The sequence below is a fragment of the Dicentrarchus labrax genome, unplaced genomic scaffold (assembly GCF_905237075.1).
Source record: "Dicentrarchus labrax unplaced genomic scaffold, dlabrax2021, whole genome shotgun sequence".
Classification (NCBI taxonomy): Eukaryota; Metazoa; Chordata; class Actinopteri; family Moronidae; genus Dicentrarchus; species Dicentrarchus labrax.
Genome location: NW_026136705.1, coordinates 30,937,647 through 30,956,317, shown reverse-complemented (window position 1 = coordinate 30,956,317; position 18,671 = coordinate 30,937,647). Strand labels below are relative to the sequence as shown.

General features: G+C 42.4%; 1 protein-coding gene, 1 long non-coding RNA gene and 3 other non-coding genes across 5 annotated transcripts; 3 read left to right on the top strand and 2 right to left on the bottom strand.

Moving 5' to 3' along the window:
• The first annotated feature begins 801 nt into the window (after window positions 1–801).
• On the top strand, window positions 802–873 carry trnad-guc (transfer RNA aspartic acid (anticodon GUC)). The gene has a single exon. It is a non-coding gene; the product is annotated as a tRNA-Asp (tRNA).
• A 475-nt stretch (window positions 874–1,348) lies between these two features.
• trnad-guc (transfer RNA aspartic acid (anticodon GUC)) lies at window positions 1,349–1,420 on the top strand. The gene has a single exon. It is a non-coding gene; the product is annotated as a tRNA-Asp (tRNA).
• A 1,550-nt stretch (window positions 1,421–2,970) lies between these two features.
• On the bottom strand, window positions 2,971–8,317 carry LOC127363872 (uncharacterized). The gene is made up of 7 exons (XM_051400850.1): window positions 8,197–8,317; window positions 7,330–7,410; window positions 7,161–7,256; window positions 6,904–6,966; window positions 4,596–6,797; window positions 4,389–4,509; window positions 2,971–4,244 (listed from the first exon to the last, which is right to left on the bottom strand). Exons 2-5 carry the CDS (start codon window positions 7,334–7,336, stop codon window positions 5,758–5,760), a joined length of 1,206 nt encoding a protein of 401 aa, XP_051256810.1. The 5' UTR covers window positions 7,337–7,410; window positions 8,197–8,317; the 3' UTR covers window positions 2,971–4,244; window positions 4,389–4,509; window positions 4,596–5,757.
• A 1,816-nt stretch (window positions 8,318–10,133) lies between these two features.
• On the top strand, window positions 10,134–10,205 carry trnad-guc (transfer RNA aspartic acid (anticodon GUC)). The gene has a single exon. It is a non-coding gene; the product is annotated as a tRNA-Asp (tRNA).
• A 3,670-nt stretch (window positions 10,206–13,875) lies between these two features.
• LOC127363905 (uncharacterized) lies at window positions 13,876–15,744 on the bottom strand. The gene is made up of 3 exons (XR_007884955.1): window positions 15,706–15,744; window positions 14,576–14,614; window positions 13,876–13,980 (listed from the first exon to the last, which is right to left on the bottom strand). It is a non-coding gene; the product is annotated as an uncharacterized LOC127363905 (long non-coding RNA).
• Window positions 15,745–18,671: the final 2,927 nt, after the last annotated feature.

The following is an 18,671-nucleotide window of genomic DNA, read 5'->3' as shown; positions in this document are numbered from 1 at the left end:
CTCCTGTATCGTTGCTTTAGAGCAGCGTGGTTGAATGAGTCTTTAGCTTGTCCAGTGTTGTGTGGAGGGGGTGGGAGGGATTGTCCATGATTGCCAGCAGTTTTGCCAGCATCCTCTCCTCCACCACCTCCTCCAGGGTGACAAGCTTGGAGCCAACAACAGACTCAGCCTTCTTAATGAGTTTGTTCAGTCTGTTGGCGTCCTTTGTCTTGATGCCCGCACCCCAGGTGCCCGGTCGGAGGTCAGGTCTGAGACATATCCTCAGCCTCCGTGATCGTGTGCTCCGGCTTCAACTACACAGATAAAGAAATTGTTATATTCAAGATTCAGTTCAAGAGGTTTGTGTACAGTAAGAAACACAGTGGTTTATAATTTTAAAATGTAAAATGTAACATAACTTTCAACTTAAATTCCAACCCATAAAAAAAGCAATATGCAATAAATTAAAATGACAAAGGAAAAAACTATTGAAGGCCATAAGAAATAAGCTACAGCTGTTTCCACTAATTAGTTCAGACCTCTGCTGATTGCTATCAGCTGTGTTGGTGCATGAGCTCAGGCAGAGGTCGATAACGCCACCCAGTGTCTCAGTCAGCTGACCTCTGGTTTAATCTATAGCAGTAAATGTACCTTTATTTTATTTTCTGTTTTACTTTTAAGTTTATAAAAGCCGAAAATGTGTCTGAGTACAAGCAACTGAAGACCGATGTAAGGAAATTTAAGAATTTAATCTTTTTATTTTTGAATTTATGTATGTTGTCCATGATTTAGTAGAAGTGGTCACATGATTTTCTACAGCCTTCCTCGTTAGTATAGTGGACAGTATCTCCGCCTGTCACGCGGAAGACCGGGGTTCGATTCCCCGACGGGGAGTAACTTTTTCTATTTAATAATTATAATAACTAAAGTCTAATTACATTTCTTGGCTGTGACAGTGAACACTGTTGTAGTGATTTAATTAACCATTATTTTCCTTGTTGATTTATCTGCTGATTATTTTCTATTTTATGATTTACTTTATTTTCTTATGTTACTCCAAAACCACACAGACACTCCTTTCTCCGACCTGCTTGACCTGCTCTGCATTTTTAGACATTTAATTAATACATTTGAATGTATTCTTATTAAAATAAGTTCATACTGAAAAGACAAAAATGTTTATATTTGAATTAACATATAGAGACATAACTTACATAGAAGATGTTGATGTTTAGATTCCTTCCTAAATATAGCACTTATATAATGTAGAGAGAGAGAGAGAGAGAGAATTAGCTTCCTGTCATAACGGTATTGCGCAATGGCTCTACATGTTTTTTAGCGGAAGTGGTCACATGACATCCTACAGCCTTCCTCGTTAGTATAGTGGACAGTATCTCCGCCTGTCACGCGGAAGACCGGGGTTCGATTCCCCGACGGGGAGTAACTTTTATATTTCTACACAAAGCCAATAATCCAGAACCAAATGGCAGTCTGATAATGAAAGTGTCAGAATCAGAATCAGGTTTAATGCCAAGTTGGTTTCACATACAAGGAATCTGCCTGGTGAATTGGTGCATTACAGTTAAGTCTATGGAGGAACACCCCAGTCATAGTATGCAATATCCGTATATGGTAAAAAGCACATGTTACATGAGTTGTATTTTGATATAAACGAATATAGGTATAAAGATGGCTTCATCAGGAAAGAACTGATGGAGAGGAGACCGATGCAGACTGTCTCCCCATCAGGTACCGCCGCAGTCTGTACATCTGAGTCCCTGGAAAACACTTTGTTCTAATGATGAAGGCTGCGTAGCCGCCAGCCCTCCTGTCCCACACCTCCCTCCAGGTGCCCTTGGGTCGACAGCCAAACCAACCAGCTGGTCGTCCTCTGAGGCTGCTCGAGCTTTGGGTTTTCCCAGTTCGTAAGACAAGAGAGACTGGATTTCACCAAAGCTCCGGGCATAACCCACAAAAGATGCCATGCTGGCCCCGCTGTGCCCTCGGTCGTGTGCACTCCGGCAGCCTCCTCCCTCTGGGTGTGCTTGATGAGGTGGCTTGTATAGCCTTCATCATTTTCCAACAGCCACCTGAAGGTTTTCCCCTTGTATTTGCCAAACTGCAAGATGTAATCCCCCCGCAGCACCCCTGTGTTGTCTGTGGCACCCCCTCCTCTCTGACGGACCACAGTCAGGACATTTAGATTAACTGTGTCCTCCTTTAGAGCTGCAGACTCGTCCTGCAGAGAAGGGCTGTCCTTCAGAAGCTGCTTCAGTTGGATCCTGACACAGAGAACCTCGACGTTCCTTTACGGAAAACAACTTCCATCCTCACAGGAAAGAAACTAAATGCTTTTTCCATGCTGGGGCCAGCCGCGGATAGGTGTAGAGGATTTCTTTGTCGAGCAGGAGCGTCTCCCAGAGGACGCGGTTCGAATCCCACGTTACCCAAACAAACCAAACCCTTAATTTGATTTAGAATATTTTTCTGCAGCATGTGTAGATGTCAACTATAATCTGACTTTAATCACTTTTTGGACAAATGTGGAAATAATTCATCTTTGAGGATAATATGATAATAAGACCTTGTTATTAAAGGATAGATAATAATTCTACTTTTACTTACTGTTTCTTGAAAAGTTTGAATTGAACTTAATAATAATAAAAGAGAAAAATAATCACAAACAATATATATATTATATAAATTATGCATGAAACACACCACAATGGGCTTCACAAAGCAAATAATCCAGAAACAAGTTGCTGCCCTTTAATGAAAGGAATCTGCTCAGGTAAATTGGTGAATAAAGTTAAGTATAGAAAAATATAGATAAGACAATTTTATAATAATAATTATAATAATTGTGCAAATAAGGTACTAATCTCCAAATATGATGCAACTATTGTATGCATGATGGACCTTTATTAGGGAAGCATACAGCATATGAATATAAATGTTTGTTATTATTATTTAATTTTCCATCACTATTTCTAACCCTGTCAAGTAAAGAAAGTCAGTCATGTTTTCATGATATTTTATTGTACATACACACGAGCTGAATAATTAAACACACAAAATCAAAGCTGACATTGAAGATAAATAATATGTAAACATGTAAACAAAGGAACAATAAAAATGTACAGAATATATTTAGTAAAAAGTGTAAACATATATACAATATTATGAAACTATTAGTCTCCATTAGTCTCTCCTCAACTCCTTTTTTCTGAAACCCATCGGTCCCTTTCTGCCTCAAAAAAGTCAGACTTCTGGAACTCCATCCAGGTCATCTCCTTTGCCATGCGCCTGTCCTTGTAAAGGGACAACACTCTGGAGGGACAGTATATGTATTTCCCTGGGATGTCAGGGAAACAGGCATGGACATGAGGGCTGCCAGGACCCTGCTTCAGTGGCTGGTGACAGAATCTGCACAGGCGACCTGTTGGAAGCTGCACTGCAGACTTCCTCTTTGTCCTCTCCTCTGCCACCTTCTTCCACGCTGCACTCCTCTGTTTTGCAGCCTCAAGCTCCCGGTCAGAAAATGGGGAGGCAGCAAAGTCCTCAAAAGACATCCTGTGGTCTTTGAGGCCTTTATCTCCATACATTTTAAAGACCCGTGTGGAGCAGTAAAAATACTTTACCTCAGTGGACTGGGAAAAAAAGTGAACAGAGGATCCATCGCCAAGGTACCTGGACTTTGGCTGACCACAGGATAAACAATTTCTGGTCACCTTTTTCTTCTGCTGTTGTTGTTGCTGTTGTTTTTCCAGGATCTCTGTCACGATCTTCTCCACTGTGGCCCGGCTCAGTGACTCCTCCGGGGGGAGCCACAGCTGGAGGGTTGATGGTCGCAGGAGGCAGGGTTGTGACTGGTAAACTGACTGTTTGGCTGCCTGTGGTCAAACTCTGCCACAGCTGCTGAGTCTCCAAAACCTTCTCTGGGCTGGTGTTGAGAGAGGAGCTGGTGTTCTTGAGCTTGGCCAGATGCTTTACATATCTGGAGATAGGTTGGCCTGTGGTAGGATGAAGGAGGCTGTTGGGGTCAGTGCATGCTCTCTGCACCATGGCAGCATATTCTGCATCCACCCTCTTCAGGATATCTTTGGCTCCATGGTGTTTAGCCAGAAGCCCATCAATGGCTGCTCTCATGGGGGTCGTCCACCGGCCGTGGTCCAGGACTTGAACCAGGCCTCGCGTCTTTATGGGTCCAGTGCGGGCAGCTCGAGGAGAGGAGGATATGGGAAGTGGTGCTACCCCTGGCAAGTCTAAGGAATAGGAAAAAGCACATGTTTATTATATTGTTTTTATTATTATTACAAGCTAATTGTATATAGTAGCCATGTGTGAAGCTGTTTTAAATATGAAATGAACAGTTAACTGTTGTGCAGGAGGAATGGTAGGTGGGTAACCTGTATCCATCAAAGAGTGAGTCTCCTCTTTGGCTGTGGCAGATGCTGGTATCAGTGGCTGGAAACAGAGGATCGGCACTGCTCCCACTGGGTCGTCCTGGGCAGCGCCATCACTGGTCTCCTGAAATACAGCATCAAATATAATGATTGAGTCAGTCAGTCTGTCAGTGGGTTGGAAATTGACAGTGTGTGATTCATCTGGATTACCTGAGAGTCTGTGCCCGCGACAGCAGCAGAAATGTTATGCACTCCATCCTGGGCAGAGGAGTGCAGCTGTGTCTCCACGGCTACAGCAGCAGAGAGGTTGTGCTGTGTCTTGTGTTTGTCCCAGTTTAACACAACAGGACGACAGCCTGGCTCCACATACTGCAAATCGAATCTCTCCCTTGTGTCCCTGTTCGATATGTGCAGGGTTGGGTATGTTGGCACCCCTGTCACCCTTTACAGGCTGCGTTCAGATCCCAAATGAGCGCAGGGTCAAACACAGCTGGCAGCTCCACATCAGGCTGCTTCAGTGGAAAGTTCCAGCGCACAATTCCAGTCATGGCCTGGGCCTGGAAGAGCTCAGTGGACACCCGGTTGCCTGTCACCCACTGGGCCTGGTGACAGTGGAAGCCCTCCTGCTTAGATGTGCCTCTAACAGGGATCCAAACAGGTACAGCCGCTCCTTCGCCCTTGGTGTAGTTAAGCTGTAAGGTGCCACCTTACCTGTAGAGGATCCCCTCCCCCACCCCGGGCCAGGCCTTAAACAGGAGCACACCATTCACATCCTTTGCCTGGTGGAAGTGATGGAGGACGTCTTCCACTCTCTGCAGCAGTTCTCTGGGCTGTGGCACCTTTGTCCTGCAGTGATCTCTCGTGTGCTGCTTGGTTGGATTAGCAGGAAGTCTTCCACAGAAGATGTAAGCGTCCTTCAGCCTCTCGAGATCCCCCTGGTCCACAACGAGAAAGGCTGCAGAGAGGAGCTGGCAGAAAGAGTTGTACAGAGGATGATGCTCTGACACACACTCTCTGGTAAACCAGCGCATACAATGAAACGAGTCTAACTTTATGCAAATGTCTTTCGGTTTCCAGAGGTGGCCTCTGTGATAATAACCTCTGTGGTCTTCCAGCAGTCCCATGACAGGTGTTCCTGAGCTCTGGGGTCCGGGACCTTGAAGGCAGCACAGCAGTCCCTAACATTTCATTACAGTTGAAAAATACTTGAGACTTGATGATACACTATAAGACTGTTAATCTATTTACAATATTTTAAAAACGATATCTTTCTATTCTATTTCTTTATATTTGTATCTCAGATTAGTCAGATGACACAATAAACTGTGCAAAATAGAATAAACGGATGAAATAAGACAAATGTATGTTAGTCTTAGTTCTCATACACCGGATAAAGGGACCGATCACTCTCTGACTGCAGCATCACCCAGCTCAGGATCATCCAGTTCTCGTTCATGATGGCGTAGGAAGACATGGTGCCAGACGACAGCACGACCTTCCTTGCCACTTTCCGAGTGTGATCCGACCTCAGTGCCTGTCCAAAGGTCCCCTGCAGCAGTAGTGTGAGGAGCTGCTCCTGCCTCTGATACTCCTGGACCAGGCAGTTGACCAGGTAGTGTGAAGAAAGAGACACTCCCCGCCAGCCATCAGCATCTGAATACCCACCGAATGAAACTGGAGTGTCTGCTTCTCTGAGGTGCCCAGTGGTGGTTCTCTGGCCGTAGACTCCTTCCTCAGCATCCCTGATGTTCTGCACACTCAGCAGGTAGGCCAGATGAGCTCTCTCATATTTAAGATGGACTGCCTCTGTCAGCTGCTTGGACATGTCCTCTGGAGATCTGCCACTGCGTCTCAGCTCATCCATCACAGATTTGCAGATGGCTTTTTTGTGCGTCAGGAAGGCTGGCACAATGTTGTTAAAGCGCTTTGGCAACATCTCCAGCCATTGGGGTTTGTCAGCATGCCAGTACCTCTTACAGGCTTTACAGGTGAGCCGTGAAGCCAAAAGATAGTACTGACCACTGGTGCCAATGATTACTCTGGGCCTTCCAACACCAGAAGAAGCTACCTGAGGGTTTGGACAACCATGAAGACAGGGCAGGACAGAATTATTCCTCACCCTTTCCATGATTGAATGCTTCCAGATGAAGAATGGGTGGAGCTGAAAATATTTGGGCGAAGGCAGCTCAGTAATTGAGTCTATGAGCTCAGGCTGAGGTGGACAGCGCCACAGGGAAATCATGTTCATTGGGTGACTTACTGGACGTGACTCTGGCCACAGACCCAATGTCTCGAGCTCAGTCTTCATCCATATCTTCTGCTGATGGGAGCAGTTCCACTGTGCAACATCCTGATCGTGGCCTGGGACTGGGGCTGCTGGCTGCCTGACAGGAGGCGCTGGACATGGTGGAGCTGTAAAACACAAACACATCAAAAACTACAGTATATTCAGAGTACAAGGAAATAAAATCGAGCTCTATATCAATGACATGGTTAAACCAGTGTCACAAATTCTTACCTTCATCATGGACAGTGTCTCCCTGTGCTTCCACAGGGGCAATACTCTGTGGGGATGATGTATCTAGGATGGTGAGATACAAACAGGAAAGTGTTGGCAACATGTGCTTAATATATCATTACAACAGATCATTATTACATTTCTTACAGTAACACATGAGCACTATATATATATAACATAATGAAAATGTGATTAATCAGAAAGAAACTGATATTTATGTGAGATTCACTGGAGGTATAAGAGCACTACTGTCATACTTTGTTTCAACACATGGGGCTCCTGCTCTTTTATCCCGAGCTCTGGGGCAATGGCGAGCAGCTGGGGAGGGACCGGCAACAGGGCCTTCGCTGTGGCTATGGGATTAAAAGGAAAACACATAAATGTCATGCAATCTGAATGACATGGGAAGGAAACAAATATAATAACCTTTCATAGACGCAGCAGTCACAGTGGGGTCATCCGGCTCTGCAGGTCTAGAAACAGTAGCCGGTGGCTTCGTCCTGTGAGCTGTAAAAACAATCTGTCATTTTCCTCACACACTCAAGTTTGTTATGCTTCGCAATCTGACTTTACCCTGTTGTCTTTGCAGCTAACTGGTAGTACAGACTAAACATTTTCATTAAATTGTGAATTGCTATTTATTTGAAATGTAAAAACACAAATCTTTTAAGCATTTGAAAACAGGTAAAACACAGAAACAATATCAGTATATAGTAAGAATATCACTGGTCAATCAAAGATGTGGCATGTGAACCTGTATCCAAGCCTCTGTGGTATTTTACATGCTAAATCCTTGAATGACAGCTTATATAAAGCATGCATATAACACAAAACACTTACCATCATCGTTGACATGTTAATTCCTTTGGTTAGTGGGAGAGCAAGAGAACACAAACATCAGGACAGACCAGAACACGGCCAAAATAACAAACTAGTTGACAGAAGATAGTAACGGCAGGTGGATTCTGGTGTAAACAGAATCCTCCGTCCGCACTAATGAAGAAAAACCTGTTGGTGGAGACACAGCTGCTCTTCTCTGGACTGCTGCTGGCGGACCTGAAAGCACAGGTCACATTTTATCACGTACAGTAAGAGTAAGTATTTTTATGTTTCACGCTTTATGAAACTAGATCCACCTACTTAGTACAGTGTCAAATTTAGATGGAGACAGGTTCAACATCTGTCTCTCTCCTTGTCCTCCTCCATCACTAGGAGATTAAACAAAACATCCATTGTGTGTTAGGTACATTCAATAATCATGAAATCAGTGTTTGAATATTGTTGTGAACTGACCTAGAGTGCCTGATGTTGAAGGAGGCAGTAGATGTGGTGGAGCCTTCTGCAGGTGGTGGACAGGACTCAGCCCTTTCCTGCTTGAGGATGAACTGCTGCAGGTTGTACATCGTGCTGTTTTTGATGCACTTATGTCCTAAAATGTAGGCAGCCCTGCTCTCCCAGATCTGACTCCAGGTGGTTTTGGCCCTGCGATCAAAGCCGACAATATTGTCACCCTCTGACGCCACTGGTGGAGCAGGCTTCCTGGAGATGAGGTAGTCACCCACCTGATTCCATCTGCTGCAGCCTCCATCCCCCTCCATCCTCCTCCGTCCTCCTCCGTCCCCCTCCATAGCGTCTAGTGTTGTAATTCCTGGGGTCTCTGGTGTACTAGGTGGTGCTCCTCGGGCGTTAAAACTTAACTTTTAATAAACTTATCAGTGGGTCTGAGAGAAATTTAAAACAGACTTTATTAAAGGTTAAAAAACAGACGTTTCCTAACGTTTCTCACCAGCTGCTGCTTCCTCAGAGGGATCCTGTGGGGAAACAGGCTCCGGAGTGAAGGAGGGCCCTATATTTCCCTCCAATCTGGGCCCCACCTCTCTCCTGATTGGCCCACAGCTGAGGACCCACCTATAATTTGAATGGGCCTATGTGAGGAGGGGGTGTGAGGGGGAACAGAATAGGGGCGGAGTCACAGCCTGGATTTACAATAGAGACAGGGAGTTAATGTGATTCCCCCAGAGGAGCAGCGTTAATGTAATGTTAGGCTGGTCCTGCAACTGCACATAGATATAGTTATTAAAAGTTACAGAGGATAGAGCGAGGGGAAGCCGGCGTCCCGAGCTGCGCCTGTGGATTCAAAAGAGTTTTAATGCTGTTGTATATGGTTTATATGGTTGTAGTGTGGTTAAGTTAGATGTGTATATACACAATAGTTATGATGGTTGAGGTTAGGTTTTCTAGTCCCGGAGGGTTAGCGTTTGAACAATGAACACTGTTGTAGTGCTTTAACTAACCATTATTTTCCTTATTGATTAATCTGCAGATTATTTTCTATTTTATTATTAACTTTATTTTCTGATGTCTTTAAATATCTTGTGTTGTTACTCCAAAACCCCAAAGACACTCCTTTCTCTGACCTGCTTGACCTGCTGTTCATTTTTCTTTATTAGACATTTAATTAATACATTTAAATGTATTCTTATTAGAATAAGTTCATACTGAAAAGACAAAAGTGTTTATATTTGAATTAACCTATACATACATACATAGATGAGTTTTATGTGTAGATGTGATCAGGGCAGTTGCTAGGAATTCTGGGCCCCCTGAAAGAGTATCGGCGTGGGCCCCTCTACCCCGGGATTTTTCATTGCCACTTTTTTATACTGTGTATTATGATGACGGTGCCTTATGTAATACACCCAATTTGTTTTCTTTTTTACGATTAACCACTCAACAAGTCTTGGAATACACAAAATCTAAATGGGCTTCTCAGTACCATAGCTCTAGGCAGACAGCTTCACTTTGCCATCGTATGTGGAGGGCAAGCTGGGTGAGAGACATTTAATTAATACATTAACATGTATTCTTATTAAAATAAGTTCATATTGAAGAGACGAAAATTGAATTAACATATAGATTCATACATTGATGAGATTTATGTGTAGATGTGATGTGTATTAATATTCCCTTTTTAATGATATTGTGGCGCAGTCACTGATAGTCAGCTGTCTCTTTCTGTATCTGAAAGTCATAAAGATTATATTAGTCATTATCTGAGGTTGGAAATAATATTCCTTCCTTAATATAGTAATTATATAGTATATATCCTTATATAATGTAGATATAGTTATATATAGTAGATATTAGCTTCCTGTCGCGACTCTATTGCTCAATGGCTCTGGTACAGCCAATGGGTTTATGACAGGTGGTCACATGAGGCATTACAGCCTTCCTCGTTAGTATAGTGGACAGTATCTCCGCCTGTCACGCGGAAGACCGGGGTTCGATTCCCCGACGGGGAGTAACTTTTATATTTCTACACAAAGCCAATAATCCAGAAAAAATAAATAAATATATACAAGAAAATAACAGCTGACTCTGCAACTCACTCACTTCTCCCCCCCCCTCCCCAGAAACTCTGGTGGCAGAGAAACATGTGAAAGGCTCTATGGAGCCAGTGTCCTGTCTGTACCTTTAGGGCTACTGTAGAATGATTGTCTTTCTGCCGTCCACCCTCTCTCTCTCCATCCCCCTTTTGTCATATCTATGTATGATGCAAGGACCTTAGCTGGGCAGTAAATGTATTTCCCTGCCACTCCCGGGAATCCTGTGTGTGTGTGTGTGTGTGTGTGTGTGTGTGTGTGTGTGTGTGTGTGTGTGTGCGTGTGTGTGCGTGTGTGTGTGTGTGTCTGCTGTTTGGACCCTGCTTTAGCTCTGTGTGACTCTTCACTGAGGTTGAATGTATTTCAGGTTACAGATATTCAATTAAAACTGTATTTATTCTACACTAGCCCTGGAATTGTTTCTATGCTTAGTTTTAAATAAACATACTTGGACAACAGGGCCATTTCACGCATTGCAACCACAATGAAACTGGACATTACTGGAGGTGCTGAGTGTACGGTCCACCTGTCATGTACTATTTGTTTGTTTGTTTTTTGTGGATTTGTTGATTGTGGATGGCGTGTTTCTCTGTTGACTGTATGGTGCAGTGATGTGGAGATGAATTTCCCCCTTGGAGGACAATAAATTGAATCTTGAAGTACCACGTGGTCAGATTTATTGTTTATTATTGTGAATATGTTTCACTTTTACAAGAGGAGCTGATATGAGGGTGAAGAGTTTGACTGCTGTAACCCTAGAAAATAATCCAATGTGCATGTAGATAGCAAATAATATGCATTATTAAACTATTGTAAAGCAGTTTATCTTTTAGTCACAGACACACTGAAACATGTAAATATAATAATAATATGTAAATAGAGTTGTGAGGAAGAGACAGAAACAGGAAGAGTTTCAAAACCTCTGTAACCTTTTGGCCCCCTTTGGATCAGAAACATCACTAAGATATCAATAAAACAGAATAAAGCAGTAAAGCCACGGTACACTGATGTGATATGATGCACACACACACACACACACACACACACACACACACACTCTGAAGATGTGAACTGAGTTTCTCTTCATGGTGATTTCATTCTGGTGCTGCTGAAAAACTCCACTCCTCTCGTCTCGCTCTGAATATCTGTAAGGACACGGGGGGGGGACACAGACTATTCATTGTAAAGCAGATTAATATTCAATTTTGGGCAGTAACACATTACTCTTAATAATATTACAGTTACAATATTACTTTTAATCATGCATTCAGCAAGCAGCGAGCTAGCTTGGAAGATAGAAACACTTACATTCTCCAGCTGGAAAACTGCATTTTAATGGTAGATAGTAGGCAGAGGACTAATGAAGATGGTCATTGTAAAAGCAGACACAACTGTAAGAGAGGCTATTATATGCATATAACCTTTAACCCTGTTTCTAACTACAGTCTATGTCCAAGTAAACAGCCGAGGACTCATCATCCCACACTATCTGTCTGTTTACTGTGTAACTGTTAGAGTGACGCTCCAACACAGAGAAAACCATACTGCTTCTTCCAATCTCGGCTCTTTCAGACTTCCACATACGAGAGTGTGTGACGGTTGCGTCCAGTCATGGATGACTTGAATAAAACCATACAGAGAGACAAGATCATACTTTGTATCTACCACAAGCTGTAGTGACTGGATATGTGCTGGATGAAAAAGAAACCATGCTCGTTCCACACAAGATGCACACACAGAAGATCTGTGTCTCTAAATAACAGAAGTTTAAAAAGAAGATGTAAAAGATTGTGTCTCTATCAGTTTAGGCCAGCTGTTTGTGGATTCACAGGCTGCAGAAAAAAACTGCTAGTCTGAGAGGCTGAAGTCTGAATTTTGGGCAGAAAGGAAATATCTGGGGTTGTGGAGGAATTACCAGAGCTCTGCAACCCGCTCCTCATATCTGCTTCAGGCTAGCAGCTCGGGGATACATGAGTGTGGTTTCATATTCCAGTTTTCCTTATTACACAATGTCCCCTCACAATATCAGGACACTTTGTTTGATGCATGAACTTCAGCCCAGTAGGTAAACAAATGGGACTGGATCTCTCACCTTTCAAACAGATGAAGTGAAGATGATCCCCACATGGAATATCCCTCCAGTGGAAGGGAGCGCCGGTGTCGATGCCGCCACAGGGACTGCTTTCTTGCCAGAGCTTTCTGTCCAAGAGGTTGTAGCTCATGGGAGCTCCAGACATCCAAAACCACGTGTCCCCCATCAGATACCTAAAAGGGATCCACTGATAGTTGAGTTTCTGCTTGTCAATGAATGTCGGCAGCTGTAACAGAAAGGTTTATGGAGACTGCAAACTATAAAATATATATATTTACTACATTTTATGAATATTATGTCATAATTTTGGGAAACCGAAACAGGAAAGTCAAGCACAATAAAAAAATAAAAATATGGTAAATCAAAATTATGAGATATTAAGTCAGTGAATATTTTCATTTTTATTATAACTACATATATTTAATTTTTCTTTTCTTGGTGGAACTGGGCTTCTATACGAGCCTCTGCAGAGCCAGACACAGTTTACATCTGTATTTGATGTGGTTTTAATTCAACGTTCAACATAAACTCACTTTGGTAAAGGAGACAACTTATAAAATCTAAAAAGTAAAAGTGCAACACTCTTGGTGAGATGGACGTTGTTATTAAGAGTACCTGCGCAGTCCCAACCAAACATGTCTGGTGAGGTTGAAGGAGGCGGTTGTGAGCGCCGCTTCCACCTCCATCTGCTCCTCTGCACTGCGAATGCTGAGCAGGTCCCAGTGGAAGTCTCTGCAGTACAGCAGAGCATCCGACCAACACAGCCTCCTCTCCACCACCGCTACGTTCCTACCCATCACCACTGCACTGAACGTGGGCGCCGGAGGAAGCAGCTCTGGAAAATGTGAGCAACAAAAGTCCGGTTTGGAGATTCTGCAGCAAAGAGCCGAGCTGCTTATTTCTCATTTGAGTTCAAATTTAAGTTCTGATTGACTAACCTCCGTACACTTCCAGCTCACATAGTGTCAGGTAAGCTTCAGGGTTTGTGCGGTAGACGTACACGTTGACCAACCGACCGATCATCCCTCCACACTGGAAGGTGCTGGTAGCTCCGCCAGGAATGGAGGAAATAACAGCGCAGCTGAGAAAGAGACAAACATGAAAGAATAATTCTGGTTTATTACGACAAGTCTGGTGCATGAAGTCCATAAAGTATGACGGGGCGAGAAACTGGAGCAGTTAGACAATCAATCACTTACACTTACTGCTTTCTATCAGTGTTAAATAATCACATTGTGTATGGAAGCTCAGTAGGTCAAAGTCAAACCTGTAAATTGGGACGTTTACAAAACAAAAACAAACAGGATTACCTCGGGTTGTTGTTGCCGTTGTTCTCTAGAGAATTCCCAATGAGGATCTTGGCGTTATTGATCCTTTCAGGTATTTCATATCTGTTGGTGATGGAAATACGTGCAACCTTGTACAGCCCGGGCAGGAGTAAACTCCACCAGTTGCTAAACCCACCGCCTGTATGGCTGCAGGATCCGTGGGAATACACCGGGTCTCTATTCCCATCGATTGCCTTATAAGGATAACCACCACTGGCTGTGGATGACTGAGTTGCTGTTCCACTTGGGGCCACATTTACCAAAGAAGAGGCAACTTGGTGGCGACAAACAAACAAACAAACAAACAAACAAGCAAATAAACAAACAAACATGAATAGTTGCAAAAACCTTCCATCTCCAACTTTTCATATTTTGAAATGTCTGATTGTCTTCATCCAGATTCCATCTGCCTTTGCATTTATCCAATTTTAACTACATTAAACATGCATAATGTTTAATGTATGAATCAAGAATCTGGTGCTTTATGTGCACAGATGCATATAAACATTTTTAAATACTAGTTATATTTAATACTCAGCAGAGGTTTTTCTCCTCAAACATGGTAATATACTAGCTAAAACTTTTCAGAACTCAGAACCTTTGTCATTACATAACAGAAAGAACTGCAAGTTCCCATAAGATTGGACTATAATCTAACATCATTGTTCCACCTTTTATTGTTCGATGTGAGTGAAACCTCCTGGCCGGATGCTCAAATACAAATGTATGCAGATGATGCAAATGTGTTATTGGAAGTAGGCAACATGGAAAATTCATGGATGCTATGTTAAATTATCCTGGAATATTTGACTGTTCCTCATTCAAGTTAAAATATGGTTGTTATTCCCTCTATTTAAACGTTTTGTTACCTGCTCTGCTCTGGAGAAGCCACAACTGGAACAAAATACCTTTTAAAAGAAAAACAAAAGTCAATCAGAAACATCCTGATATTTGTTTCACTCCATCCTTCCTACTATTATCTCATAAATACTGTGTGTGTGTCCTTATATCCTGACGATGGTCCTGACCTCCGGATCTCGTACATATTCATTCCCAGAAACACATTATACATGGGGATCTTAATCATTAATTAGTCAATTCAGTCACTAAGTTCACAAAGTTAGAAGATAATCTAACATCATTGTTCCGCCCTTTATTGTTCGATGTGATCACAATCTCCTGGTCGGATGTTCAAACACAAATGTATGCAGATGATGCAAATGTGTGTGTTATAGTAACTAGGCAACATGATAGAGCTGGAAAATCCCTGGATGCTATGTTAAATTATCCCTGAATAGTTGAGTGTTCCTCATTGCATATAAAGAGTAAAACAATTGTCTGCATGTGTTTGTTTAAGGAGACTGGTTCCAGTCGGTCTGCTGCTACATTTTAAATATCTGGAGGATGTTTTAGATTCAAAATGTAATTTTTATAATAAGAAACAGGTTCAAAAAGAGTTGTTATTTCCTCAGAAGTTGGTCCCAAACAGGAGTTTGTATTTTAAAGCCAATAGACCTACTTAACCTGTGTTTCTTCTGTCTGACAATGTTGAGATGATACAATAATTATTAAATCTGCAGCTCAGTAGCTTGATAATCCCGCCTGCTGGTCAATAAAGTATTTACGAGCCGCAATCAGATTTCATACTGTGACAACAGAAACATACAGACATCTGTCGCCTTTGTCTAATTGTATTGTTTCTTTCAGATTGTTGTTTTAACTTTTAATCACAGCTTTACTTTTCTGGTCTGTTTTTAATCCATTTGTCAGTTTTTAGTTGTGAAGTATCTCATATAAATAAACAAACTGACAGTCTTGTGTCAGCAGTGTTGAAAATAAACGAATCAAACTCTTCACAAAAGGTAACAGCAACAGTAACAGCAACAGTCTGGTGAAGCCAATCTAATAAAATATTAATACCTTCAGTTTTTCTTTTGGATCTGGAAACTAATGTGAGATAAACTGACAAACAATTCAAAGATCATTCAAAGATACTCACAGTAAAAACCTTTGGTCTGCATGCTTCCAACAACTGAACCCACAGCGACTGTTGTAACCTTTTCAATGTCAGGATGTTTTATATCACAGGAACGTGAGGTATTTAAATCCCCTCGGAAGATTTTCCTGTTTAGTCAAACATCGGAATCAACTCATTTACAATTCAAAAGCTCACTTGAATCCATTGTTAGGCTGAAAGTTATGACATAAACTGAGTGACGGCTTTTTTTCTTTCTTTATAAGTGAAACAGTGGATCAAACAGTGATTGAAGTTAAACCATGTGAGAAATGACTCTTCAGTCACTCGTTCTCATGTGCATTTTCAATTTGAGTGGAAACAAAAAACATTTATTAAAGCTGGAGGAGCAATAAGACCCTGCAACTAAATGGACCTGTACTTGTATAACGCCTTTCTAGTCTTCCGACCAGTCAATGCGCTTTTACCCTCCTGAGACCTGACCTTTGTTTGGGGTGCATTAACAATTTCTCCTAGCTATTTTGGATTAGTAGGACCTGATAGACATAAAAACAAGCATTGTTTCTGAATAATTTGTAGTTTTCACAAAAAATTATGTCCTTGAGGGTCATATGAGGACATTAGGCCTTTTTTGCTATAAAACTTTGTCCCCATATGAGGACGCAGTTTGTTTGTTTTTTGGAACCAAAAACCTTCCAATTAGTGGACGACCCGCTCCGCTCTGCCTCTAAGCCACAGCTGCAGCTTTGTCTGGCTGGTCATTTGCACAGAGGACCATCTGCAGCCAGCCTGGTATTTGTCCTATCCTGTCCTTATGACAAAAAGGGCAAAAAGACATTTAAAAAGTGCAGCGATGAACGGGACTGGATCGGGCCTGGATCTGGTCAATCTGCTGGAAGATATACATAAAAGTATAAAAATGACATTTCCTTTCACCACCAGGTGGCGCTCTCACTATTAGTGACATTATCACATAGATGTGTTAAGGGCGGGACTCTTATCAAACATTTGAAGTTTCGTTGTGATCGGATCATGTACACTTAAGTTATGACAAATCCCTCTTTCATGGCGAGTTGTTGAAATTGCACGCCACGGGCTCGACGGAGTGTCGTAAATAGCACAACTTTTAATCGTGAATGGCTGTGTCCAAATCTGAAGTCAATCTGATCAATTCCCTAGGAGGAGTTCGTTCAAATGCAATGTGTGCAAATCGTCAAAAATGGCTGCTTAATCCAAAATGGGCAACTTCCTATTGGGTTTGGGATATGGCCGCCACTGGATTTTTTTGTACGTCTGGATAAGATCTACGCGTGTGCCGATTTTTGTGCATAGCGGTGAAAGGGGCCCCGGGTGGTACAGTTTATGGGCCCCTGAGGGGCCATTTTGCCATGCTTATAGGGGAACCCTAGAAAATACGAAATTTTCCGCCACGACGGACACGTGCGCCACGTTTCATGAGTTTTCGAGCACGGTAAAGCCTCCATATATGCAATTCATTTGTTACTAAAATAATAAGAATCCTTCCAATTACAACAGGTCAGTGCTCGGGCCCTAATAAATTGGTGAATATACAGACAGGCAGGACCTTTTCCCAGACTCACTACTCTGATCTTCAAACATGTCCCTACAATTAGATGACCAGACGTCCCCGATTTCCGGGAAACAGTCCCCGTTTTGGGTGACCTGTCCCCGGTCAAAGCTGTCCCCGAAAATGTCCCCGATTTTGACACTGAATGGGGGAAAAATGCGCGCAGACTCAAACACCAGTTATTATGATAGCCATTTAACGCATCGCCAGAGAAGACATCGTATGACGTACAGACGCAGCAGCGTCAACAACAATCTAGAGGCGGCAAAAAGGAAAGAAAAGGAGAGCAGCGGCCGCGATAAATGTTATGTTGTGTATGAACTTATTTATTTTGTGTGAACTGGCAGTAGACTTGGCTGTGAGTGAGTGTGTGTGTGTGTGTGTGTGTGTGTGTGTGTGTGTGTGTGTGTGTGTGTGTGAAGTGATGTAACGTTAAAGTATGATTGTTTATCTGAACTGAAGACCTAACGTAACGTTATAAAAGTCAGTGAACGTTAACATTATGACACTGTTTTCATATCTGTCATTAGTGAAGCTGTAACATTAACGTTAGCATGAGATTACCAGGTGATGACATTGTATGTGGCTCTGTTTTGGAAGAGGGGGAGGTAGAGGACTGCTTTGGTAGCATATGATTTTCCTGTAGGCATAGGGACCTGAGACTCTGTTAAAATAATAAATTAATGAATAATAAGTCAATGGTTGATAGTTGTGTGTGTGTGTGTGTGTGTGTGTGTGTGTGTGTGTGTGTGTGTGTGTTAGGCTAACTGCTGTATTTTGTGTCGGGCTGGCACCAGACAGTGCTGTGTGGGTAACCAATGACTGTAGTAGTTATAAATGCAGACCATCTGATTAGCTGATGCCCTCCGTCACTGTTTTGTATGTCACTGTTGTTAGTAAAGGTATAACTTGTTATATTAGATTACCATGAGATGACAATATTATCTCTATGTTGCTCTGTTGTAGATTAGGGAGAAGACAAGTATAGTATATACTGATAGTAAAGAGTGAAGGAGAGAAGAGGAAAAGAGCGGGAGAATAGTGTGAAAAGGCAGAAATAAGGAAGTAAACAACAGAGTGAAGCTAAGGAGAGAAAAAAGAAGGGTGAAGAAAAGAAAAGCATTAAAGGAGAAGAGAAAAGAGACTGATTTATTAACCCTTTGCAGGGGCGCCACCAGGGATTTTGGACCCCATGAAAAGATATCCCACTGTGTCCCACCATCACACACAGGCAACGCCAACCATGTGCAGTTTCTGTAACCACACCTCTACCTCTATCTGTCTCTATCTCTTGTGTAATAAAAGCTGGTTAAAATACATGAAAAAGTACTACTCCCCGTTTTTTAGTTCATAATGATAATATTTAATGATTTTTCACCGCCGCATTGAAAATGTCCCCGAT

Coding starts and splice junctions, on each gene's coding strand:
- LOC127363872 (XM_051400850.1), bottom strand. Junction 6,967..7,160: donor GCCCCATGTGTTGAAACAAA/GTATGACAGTAG, acceptor TCACCATCCTAG/ATACATCATCCCCACAGAGT. Junction 6,798..6,903: donor AGACACTGTCCATGATGAAG/GTAAGAATTTGT, acceptor TGTGTTTTACAG/CTCCACCATGTCCAGCGCCT.